Source organism: Cetorhinus maximus, chromosome 33 (assembly GCF_964194155.1).
Source record: "Cetorhinus maximus chromosome 33, sCetMax3.hap1.1, whole genome shotgun sequence".
NCBI classification, from domain to species: domain Eukaryota; kingdom Metazoa; phylum Chordata; class Chondrichthyes; order Lamniformes; family Cetorhinidae; genus Cetorhinus; species Cetorhinus maximus.
In genome coordinates this window covers 11,046,331-11,057,637 of record NC_135911.1, presented here as the reverse complement: position 1 = coordinate 11,057,637, position 11,307 = coordinate 11,046,331, and the positions used below count along the sequence as shown (strand labels likewise).

Here is an 11,307-nt window from a genome sequence, read left to right as displayed (position 1 = left end):
ACAATCAATCACCATTACTGGACAATCATTCACCATTACTGGACAATCAATCTCCATTACTGGACAATCAATCTCCATTACTGGGCAATCAATCATTATTACTGGACGATCAATCACCATTACTGGACAATCAATCACCATTACTGGACAATCAATCTCCATTACTGGACAATGAATCTCCATTACTGGACAATCAATCTCCATTACTGGACAATCAATCTCCATTACTGGACAATCCATCTCCATTACTGGACAATCAATCACCATTACTGGTCAATCAATCTACATTACTGGACAATCAATCATCATTACTGGACAATCAATCACCATTACAGGACACTCAATAATCATTACTGGACACGTCCACCCTATACGCCAATTACGACAGAAACTTGAATTCTGATAGCGCCTTTGACAAAGTAAAACGTCCCCCCCCACCGAGATCCTTTGCTGGGATGTGATGAGGCAAAAAGGTGCAGCCCTCAAGGGATGGATGGTCCCTGTGTGACACATCTACCGTGAGTGTCCGCAGCTCGAGGAACTCCAGCTCAGAGACTAATGAGCTGGAGTCCGGGCTTTGGACTCTGCGATGCATCTAGGGTGCAGGAGGTGGAGAGGTGTGGTCACCTGGATTGTGTTGTCCCCAGAGTTGGTCACAGCCCTTAGGCTGGAGTCCTCTGATTGGGTCAGTGCTCAGGGACTGGAGGGCGTGACTGCGGGTGATGCAGGCTTGGGGGACGAGGAGGTAGAAGTTGGGGGGCCCTCAGCCCTTTGCACTTGTCCAACAGGCTTGAGGCCCTTGCAGCTGGTCTGGATGAAAGTGGGGGCTGCAGTGTGGACAAGCGAGCTGACCAAGGCCTCATGCTGCAGGACGCCATTCAAGTGGAGGGAGGTGGGGTGTAAATAGGAATGTAATGATCGTGGGGGGACTGTTTGGTGCGGAGAATAAAGACAGTTCTCTGCGAACGGTTGTGTTGCCTGCTCGGTTCCAGGCTTAAGGACAGCTCCTCGGGTCTGGAGAGGAACCTGGAGTGGGCGAGGAAGGACCCAGTGGTCGTGGTCCGCGTGGGTACCAATGGCATCGGCAGGACGTTTGAAGGAGTATGAGCAGCTGTGGGTTAAACTTAAAAGCAGAACCAAAAAGGCACTAGTCTCTGGGATACTATCTGAGCCGCGATCAAATTGGCATGGGGCAAATAAGGTCAGGGAGTTTATTATTCATGATAATAATAATAGAAACAATGAGAAAATAATGGGGAATACGGAAATGGTATAAGCTTTAAAAAGATATTTTATGTCTCTCTTCAGTGTAGAAAACACAATTAACATCCCAGGAATGCTTGTAAATCGATTGGTGAAAGGGAGGGAGGAACTTACACAGTTTTAGTCACCAGAGAAAGGGAACTGAGAAAATGATTAATACTAAAAGCTGACAAGTTCCCAGGTTCTGATAGACTTCATCCTCGGGTCCCAAAAGAAGTAGCTGCTGAGATAGGTGACGCATTAGTTGTAATTTTCCAAAATTCCCTAGATTCAGGAAAGGTCCCATGAGATTGGAAAATAGTAAATGTGACTCCTCTTTTCAGGAAAGGAAGAAGACAGAGAGCCGGAAACTGCAGGCCAGTTAGCTTAACATCTGTCAGAAGGAAATGTTAGATTCTATTATTAAGGGGGTTATTGCAGGGCACTTGGAAAAATGTGAGGCAGAGTCAACATGGTTTTGTGAAAGGGAAATTGTGTTTGACAAATTTATTGGAGTTCTTTGAGGATGTAACAAGCAATGTGGACAAAGGGGGAACCTGTAGATGTGGTGTACTTGGATTTCCAAAAGGCATTTGATAAGGTGCCAGTTCAAAGGTTGCTACACAAGGTAAGAGTTGATGGTGTAGGGGGAGGCATGGATAGAGGATTGGATGGCTAACAGGAAGTAAAAGGTAGGAATCAATTTATTTCATTTTTGGGTTATCAGGATGGAACTAACGGAGTGACATTGACATCAGTGCTGGGACCTCAACTACTTACAATCTATATCAATAGCTTGGATGAAGAGACCAAAGTTAGCCGATGGCACAAAGATAGGTAGGAAAGTAAGTTGTGAAGAGGACATAAGGAGTCTGTAAAGCGTTATAGACAGGTTAGGTGAGTGGGCAAAAAATTGTCAGATGGAGTATAATGTGGGAAAATGTGAACTTGTCTACTTTGGCAGGAAGAATAGAAAAGTAGCATATTGTGTAAATGGAGAGAGATTACAGAACTCTGCAGTGCAGAGGGATCTGGCTGTCCCGGTGTATGAATGACAGAATGTTAGTCTGCAGGTACAGCAGGTGATTGGGAAGACAAATGAAATGTTGGCCTTTATTGCAAGGGGAATGGGATATAAAAGTAGGGATGTTTTTCTACAGTTGTGCAGGGTGTTTATTGAGAGCACATCTAGAGTACTGTGTACAGGTTTGGTCTCCTTATTTAAGAAAGGATATAAGTGTGTTAGAAGCAATTCAGAGAAGGGTGACTTGACTGATTCCTGGGATGAGGGGGTTATCCTATGAGGAAAGGTTGGAGAGGCTGGGCCTGTATCCATTGGAGTTTAGAAGAATGAGAGGTCATCTTATTGCGACAGATTAGATTCTGAGGGGACTTGACAGGGTAGATGCTGTGAGGTTGTTTCCCCTTATGGGAGAGACTAGAACTAGGGGGCACAATTTAAAAAAAGGGGTCTCTCATTCAAGATGGAGGTGAGGAGAATTCTTTCTCTCAGAGGGTGGTCAGTCTGTGGAATTCTCTTCCTCAGAGATCAGTGGAGACAGCGTCACTGAATATTGTCAACACTGAGTTAGAGAGATTTTTGATTGACGAGGGGGTCAAAGGGTACAGGGGGTAGAGAGGAAAGTGGAGCTGAACCACAAACAGGTCAGCCATGATCTTATCAAATGATGGAGCAGGTTCGAGTGGCCGAATGGCCTACTCCTGCTCCTAAATTGTATGTACTTATGTCAGTGTGTTTGTATGACTGGGTGGCTATAAGATTTGTGTGGGAGAATTGGGTTTCTATTCATGGGGTCTGGCAGCAATACTGGGGAAACAGGGAGGGTTGTAGGGGCTGGAGGAGGTTGGAGACATAGGGAGTGTTGTAGGGGCTGGAGGAGGTTACAGAGATAGGGATGATTGTAGGGGTGGGGGGAAGCTGGAGGGATAGGGAGGGTTGTAGGTGGTAGAGGAGGTTACAGAGATAGGCAGAGTTTTAGGGGCTGGAGGAGGTTACAGCGATGGGGAGGATTGTGGGGGCTGGAGGAGATTGGAGAGTTAGGGAGGGTTGTTGCTGCTGGAGCAGGTTACAGAGATAGGGAGAGCTGTAGGAGCTGGAGGAGGGTACCGAGAAAGGGAGATTTTTTGGAGTCTGGGGGAGGTTATATAGATAGGGTTTTTTGTAGGGGTCTTGTGGATGTTACAGAGATAGTGAGAGTTGTAGGGGCTTGAGGAGTTTACAGAGATAGGGAGTGATGTAGGGGCAGGAGGACATTTCAGAGATAGGGAGTGTTGTAGGGGTTGGAGGAGGTTTCAGAGATAGGGAGTGATGTAGGGGTTGGAGGAGGTTTCAGAGATAGGGAGTGTTGTAGGGGTTGGAGGAGGTTTCAGAGATAGGGAGGAGGTGAGGAGGCCATGGAAGGATTTGAAAAGCAGGTTGGGGATTATAAATTCGATGTGTTGCCCGACCAGGAGCCAATGTAGATCAGCGAGCAACAGGGGCTGCTGGGTACATGAGACTGTGTGTGAGTTAAGACACGGAGACAGCAGATTTTTGGATGTGTTTAAGTTTACGGAAGGAGAAATCTTTGGAATTCTCTCCCCCAGAGAGCTGTGGATGCTCCATCGCTGAATCCATTCAAGACGGAGATGGATAGATTTTTGGGCGCTAAGCGATAAGGAGGGAAAGCGGAGTCGAGGTAGAGTATCAGCCATGATCGTATAGAATGGGGGAAGGAGACTCGAGGGGCTGAATGGCCTCCTCCTGCTCCTATTTCTGACATCCCTGTGAGGAAAGCAGATTGCCGAGAGGAATGTTGGAATAGTTACAGTCTGGAGGCAGCGAGGGGATGGATGTGGGATTCTGCACGTTCCAAAAGAGATGTAGCAAAAAAAGAATCCAAATGCAACACAACTTGACAATCAATCTTTATTGGGAACTTGCAACGTTTTCCTTTCCCTCATTGCAGGTAGTTTCAGGGTTAGGATTCTCCGCTCAGTTTTCAGCCATGACCCTTTGGATCCAGTTGTTGTAGTTACAAACTTTCACAAAGACGCTGGGATGATCCTCCATAGCACAGTCGTATCCCCAGGAAGTAATGCCTTGTAGCTCCCCATTACAGACCACAGGTCCCCCTGAGTCTCCCTGCAGCAAAAAAGACATGGAGTGTAATTCGGAGTGAGATAGACAAAGTGATAATCGGATGGTCATCCGTAGCTCCCCCGGGATCCCGGTGTGGGACCCGAGCTCGCTGGGTGGTACTCTGTCGGCACAATCAGGAGGTTACGGGTCTGAGTACCAGTCCAGAGCCCCAAAGGACAAGGCTCAGTGCTGAGGGAGCGCTGCACTGTCGGAGGGTCAGTGCTGAGGGAGTGCTGCACTGTCGGAGGGTGAGTGCTGAGGGAGTGCTGCACTGTCAGAGGGTCAGTGCTGAGGGAGCGCTGCACTGTCGGAGGGTCAGTGCTGAGGGAGTGCTGCACTGTCGGAGGGTCATTACTAAGGGAGTGCTGCACTGTCAGATGTTCAGTACTGAGGGAGTGCTGCACAGTCGGAGGGTCAGTACTGAGGGAGTGCTGCACAGTCGGAGGGTCAGTACTGAGGGAGAACTGCACTGTCGGAGGGTCAGCACAGAGGGAGTGCTGCACTGTCGGAGGGTCAGTACTGAGGGAGAACTGCACTGTCGGAGGGTCAGTATTGAGGGAGCACTGCACTGTCAGAGGGATAAAGTGGGCAAATAGCCTCGTTCTGCTCCTACGCACCCTCAAATTCAGACACTCCCCATCCCTCAGGGAGAGGTAACCTCTGTCTCTCAGATTGAGACACTTCCTATCGCTCATGGTTTGATGCATTCGGTCTCACCCTGTCGGGTCACTCTTACCTGGCATGTGCTCTGTCCTCCCTCCAGGTATCCTGAGCAGAACATGTTGTCGGTGAAGTAGGGTGGATAAGCTTTGCGGCAATCAGCATCAGGCAGGATGGGCTGATTCAGGCACTGTAGGACTTCGGGATATTGTACTGAAGGGGAAAGAAATGAGTCAGCACAGTCCGATCCAAACGTGACTCTCCTCCTCCCACGTGCAAGCGACTTAATCAATAGTCTTGCTTACTGAGTGATGTGTACAGAGCTCTGGTTAAAGCATACACTGGGCATTGAATCCAGGTCTGCTCGCCAAGACACAAAGAGATGTTGGGTTACTGTAGTCAGGGTGGCGAAGAACCTCGTGGCCAGGAGAAGGAAAGCTCAATATGAAACACTGGTGGCCGTCTAGAGAACTGACAATGTGCAATTGGCAGTAGAAACTTTTTGGAGTTACCAACAGTCACAGATTGCAACTTCTTTCGAGTACAATCACATTTCTTGGTTTTCGGGGAGTGGGACATGAACCCACAATCCTCTGATTCAAAGGCGAGTGTGCTATGAACTGAGCCACAGATGACACATCCAATTGGCAGTGGAACATCCCTTGAGGTAGAAGGGATTAAATTGATGGGCATTTGCCAATCGGCAATTGAACTCTGAATGAGCTCAGCATTTAGATCAATGAGAGGTTGCCCTGTTAAAGGGACAGGCCAACTTAATCAGTAGCTGAATAAGTCATTGTGCCCATGTGTAGACTGCTATTAACACCACCTTAATAACAACAGCATACTTGAATTTATATAGAACTGTTAACTTTATAAAACATCCCAAGCTGCTTCATAAGAGCATGAACAAGCTAAATTTGGCATCGGGCTACATAAGGAGATATTAGGGACAGATGACCCAAAGCTCAGTTAAAGGGGTCCGTTTTAAGGAGTATTTTAAAGGGGGAGAAAGAGAGAGAGGTGGAGAGGTTTAGAGAGGGAATTCCAGAGCTTAGGGATCCAGGCAGCTGAAGGCACGGCCGCCAATGGTGGAGCGATGGGAATCGGGGGATGGTCAAGAGGCCGGAATTGGAGGAGAGCAAAGATCTCGGAGGATTGTTGGGGTTGGAGGAAATTACAGAGAAAGGGAGGGTTGTAGGAGCTGGTGGAGGTGACAGAGAAAGGGAGGGATGTAGGGGCTGGAGGAGGTTAGAGAGATAGGGAGGGTGGTAAGGGCTGGAGGAGGTTACTGAGATAGGGAGGGTTGTTGGGGCTGGAGGAGGTTACAGAGATAGGCAGGGTTGTAGGGGCTGGAGTTGTTTAAAGAGATAGGGAGGCTTGTAGGCGTGGGAGGAGTTTACAGAGATAGGGATGGTTGTAGGAGCTGGAGGAGGTTACTGAGATAGGGTGGTTTGTAGGGGCTGGAGGAGGTTACAGAGATAGGGAGGGTTGTAGGGGCTGGAGGAGGTTATAGAGATGGGGTTGTAGGGGCAGGAGGAGGTTACAGAGATATGGTTGTGGGGCTCGAGGAGGTTACAGAGATCACAATGGTTGTAGGGGCTTGAGGAGGTTGCAGAGATAGGGTTGTCGGGGCTGGAGGAGGTTACAGAGTTCAGGTTGGTTGTAGGGGCTGGAGGAGATTACAAAGATAGGGAGGGAAAAGCCATGGAGGGATTCAAAAACAAAGGTGTTATTGCTAAAATCAAGATTAATTGGGTCTGGGTGTGGTGCTGCGAGCACAGGTTTTGGGACGAATGTGGAGAGACTGGAGAAGATGGGATTGTTCACCTTAGAGCAGAGAAGGTTAAGGGGGAGATTGAATCGAGATGTTCAAAACCATGAGGGGTTTGGATAGAGTCAATAAGGAGAAACTGTTTCCAGCGGCAGGAGGGTCGGTAACCAGAGGGACACAGATTGAAGAGAATCGGAAAAAGAACCAGAGGGGGAGATGAGGAGAATTATTTTTTTCACACAGCGAGTTGTTGTGATCTGGAAGGCGCTGCCTGAAAGGGCGGTGGAAGCAGATTCAATAGGAACTTTCCAAAGGGGGAATTGGAGAAATACTTGAAGGGAGGGAAATTATAGGGCTATGTGGGAAAGAGCAGGGGGAGAGTGGGGACTCATTAGATAGATCCTTCAAAGAGCCGGCACATTTCTAGTAAATCTCTGCAATTGTCTCCAAAGCTGGGACAGGTCTCCAGGGAGCAGTGATGTCTACATTTCAGTTATGCCTGGAAAGTGAAGTATTATTGCTTGATCGCACATTCCAACACCCCCCACTGCCCTCCCACCCACCATCCCCTCAAACCAGCGCAGTATTCATTCAGGTTCTAACCAACAGCCCCCAACCCCAACTCGCCTTCCTGCTCCCCCCTCCACCAACCCCTCACCACCCCGGCCCTCCTTACCTCCGTTAATCACGAGATTCCCCCAGCCAGAGGTGATGCATCCAGTCCCGGCTGTGGCACACTGGCTGGGCAGAGGGATGGGCCTGACGTACCGGTCGAATTTGGCGGGCCAGGCGAGTTTGAGCAGCATGATGTCGTTGTTGAAGTTCATGTGGTCGAACCTGGGGTGCACGATGGCCGAGGCCACTTGGATTCGCTGCTCCGTCCCCTCGGGGTGAGAGAGGTCGTGTTCGCCCAGATGCGCCACGAGGATGCTGGCCCTGGGCAATCAGAGGAGAAGTGCTCAACACTGTCATTTCCCCACTTCCTGTTTCCCGGAAGTCGCCGAATGGTTATCGCGCAGCTGGAGGCCATTCAGCCCGTCGTGTCCCTGTCTGCTCTCTGAAAGAGCAACTCACCTAAACCCATTCCCCCTGTCCTTTCCCCGTAACCCTGCAAATGTTTCCCCTTCGGATAACAACCTGATTCCCTTTCGAAAGCCTCGATTGAACCTGCCTCCCTCAAACTCTCGGGCAGTGCATTCCAGATCCTAGCCACTCGCAGGGTGAAATAGTTTCTCCTCATGTCTCCGTTGCTTCTTTTACTAATCCCCTTAAATCTGTGTCCCTCTGGTTCTCGATCCTTCCCCACAATGGGAACGGTTTCTCCCCTCTCTACCCAGTCCAGACCCCTCGTGATTTTGAACCCCTCTATCAAATCTCCTCTCCACCTTCTCTTCTCCAAGGAGAGACATACATACAAACATACACCAACATACAAACATACACAAACATACAAACATACACAAACATACATACAAGCATACATATTCCCCAAGGAGAACAGTCCCAGCTCCTCCACTCTCTCCACATTAACTGAAGTTCCTCATCCCTGGATCCATTCTCATGAATCCTTACCTGCTCTCTCTCTAATGCCTTCACATCCTTCCTAAAGTGTGGTGCCCAGAGCTGGACACAATCCTCCAGCTGAGGCTGAAGCCCGTGTTTTGTATCTGCTGCTCCTCTTTGGCTTGCTCCTTCCTTTCACTTTGACCCCTGTTTTAATCATTAATTTTGGGTCCTTCTTGCCAACAAGAATAAGAAAAGAATGTAGAGGAGGCCAGTGTCAAACTGCCCCCTCACTACCCGGGCATTAGTCATCTGGAGTTTAGCCTTTTTTTGGAGGTTTTTGGGGGATGATGAAGTTTCTATATAGCATTTTTGGAGGGTGAGTGCACATATCGTGATACAGAAAGTATGAGAAATGTCTGCAAGAGAACCTTTACTACTCCATCATTGTTTATATGTGTGCGCTGTAAGATTGTATGCTTGGACATCTGTATGTTCATGTTTTTGTCTCTGTATCATTCAGTGTTGATCTGTGAATGATTGTATATGTTTGTATGTATGTTTGTCTATGTTTGTATGTTTGTGTTTGTTTGTGTGTGTTTGTGAGTGTTCATATGTTTGTGTATGCTTGTATGTATGTTTGTGTGTATTCGTGTGTTTTTGTATGTATGTTTGTGCATGCTTGTATGCATGTTTGAGTATGTTTGTATGTATATTTGTGGACATTTGTATGTTTGGGTATGTTTGCATGTATGGATGCTTGTGTATGTTTGTGACTGTATGTATGTGTATGTATGTAGGTTTATGAGTGTTTGTATGTTTATGTATGTTTGTATGTATGTTTGTGAGTGTCTGTATGTTTATGTATGTTTGTTTGTGTATGTTTGTATGTATGTTTGTGGACATTTGTATGTTTGTGTATGTTTGTATGTTTGTGTATGTTTTTATGTTTGCTTGTTGCTGAGATCATCTCTGGACTTACGGTTGGTAACAATGAGCAGCTGACACTATCCACTGGTGGTTTATCAGGGAGCCCCCACACCAGCGATTCCCATTATAGGTCAGAAAAACCTGCCAGGGCAGAGAGTGAGGATAACAATTCTGGCCGTTAATGATCTTCACATTCGCAGGAGCAGCAGCTGAGTAATGAAAAATACAGAGAGTGAGGTTCATCATCTGATTGCACCCACGCACCCACAGTCACACACACACACTTACACACAATCACACACAAACACACACACACTTACGCAGTCACACACACACACACGCTTACACACAATCACACACACACAAATACACACACTTACAAAATCACACACATACACATATCTACACACACACACATGTACACAGTCACACAAATACACACAGTCACACAAATATGCACATACACACAAATACGCACAGTCACACAAATACGCACAGGCACACAAATACGCACACACCCACAGTCACACACACACCCACAGTCACCCACACACCCACAGTCACACACACACACACAGTCACACACACACACAGTCACACACACACACAGTCACGCACACACACAGTCACGCACACACACCCAGACACAGACAGTGACACACACACACACACACACTTACGCACAGGCACGCAATCACATACGCACAAATACTCACACTTACACACAGTCACACACACACACAGTCACACACACACATAAATACACACATACACACAAAGACACAAACACAAACTACACACACACATGCACGCAGTCACACACACGTGCAAATACACACACTTACACACAGACAAACACACACAGTCACACTCACACATAAATTAACACACACACACGCACACACAGTCACACACACATACACACTCTGAGACACACCCACTCACAATACATACACTTACACACTGTCACACACACACAAATACACACATTTACTCACAGTAACAAACATACAAATACACACACTTACACACACAGAGTCACAGTCACACACAAATAAAGACACAATCACACTCACACACAAACACACACACCCAGTCTCACACGTGCAGGCACATACACGGACACACACACATATACACACACACAAATACACACACTCATACACATAGACACATGGAGACTCACTCACACACGCACGTACATACTTACATTCAGACACACGCACACAAACACACACACACTCACAAATGTACACGCACACACAAACACACATCCATTCTGTCACAAACACATACACACAACCTCATACACACACACAAATACACACACCCACACCTGTACATGTACACATAAAGACACACACACACAAATACATACACTCACACACATACACACGCTCACGTATGCACACACTCAGACACTTAGCAAAAACAACATTTACGTTTCTATAGTGCCTTTAACATAATGAAACAGCTTCACAGGGTTGATTATCAAACAAAGTATCTCGCTGAGTCACATAAAGAGACATCAGGGACAGGCAGCCAAAGGTTTAGTCATAATGATTGGATTTTAAGAGCGTTTTAAAGGAGGAGGGAGAGAGTGAGAAAGAGAGACATAGAGAGGTGGAGAGGTTTAGGGAGGGATTTTCAGAGTTTAGGGCCCCAGGCAGCTGATGGCACGGCCGCCAATGGTGGAGCAATGGGAATCGGGGGATGGTCAAGTGGCCGGAATTGGAGGAGAGCAGAGATCTCAGAGGGTTGTAGGGACTGGAGGAGGTTACAGAGATAGGGAGGTGAGATAGGGAGGTTTTTAGGGCCTGGAGGAGGTTACAGGGATAGGGAGGGTTGTAGGCGCTGGAGGAGGTTACAAGGATAGGGAGGGTTGTAGGGGCTGGAGGAGGTTACATAGATAGAGAGGGTTGTAGGTGCTGGAGGAGGTTACAGAGAAAGGGAGGGTTGAGAGGGCTGGAGGAGGTTACAGAGATAGGGAGGGTTGTAGAGGCTGGAGGAGGTTACAGAGATAGGGACTGTTGTAGCGGCTGGAGGAGGTTACAGA

The 11,307-nt window shown here is 47.6% G+C and overlaps 1 protein-coding gene across 1 annotated transcript; it reads right to left on the bottom strand.

Moving 5' to 3' along the window:
* Positions 1-4,237: 4,237 nt before the first annotated feature.
* Positions 4,238-9,497, bottom strand: LOC144671639 (trypsin-like). The gene is made up of 4 exons (XM_078533637.1): positions 9,304-9,497; positions 7,495-7,754; positions 5,121-5,257; positions 4,238-4,387 (listed from the first exon to the last, which is right to left on the bottom strand). The coding sequence occupies exons 1-4, from the start codon at positions 9,495-9,497 to the stop codon at positions 4,238-4,240; spliced, it is 741 nt and encodes a 246-aa protein (XP_078389763.1).
* Between the last annotated feature and the right edge of the window lie 1,810 nt (positions 9,498-11,307).

Excerpts from the sequence above, each read along its gene's own strand:
- LOC144671639 (XM_078533637.1), bottom strand. The coding sequence starts at position 9,497 with ATGATGAACCTCACTCTCTGTATTTTTCATTACTCAGCTGCTGCTCCT. Across the intron at positions 7,755-9,303 it reads GCTGCTCATTGTTACCAACC|GGCCAGCATCCTCGTGGCGC; the intron begins GTAAGTCCAGAG and ends CTGATTGCCCAG. Across the intron at positions 4,388-5,120 it reads GAGGACAGAGCACATGCCAG|GGAGACTCAGGGGGACCTGT; the intron begins GTAAGAGTGACC and ends TTTTTGCTGCAG.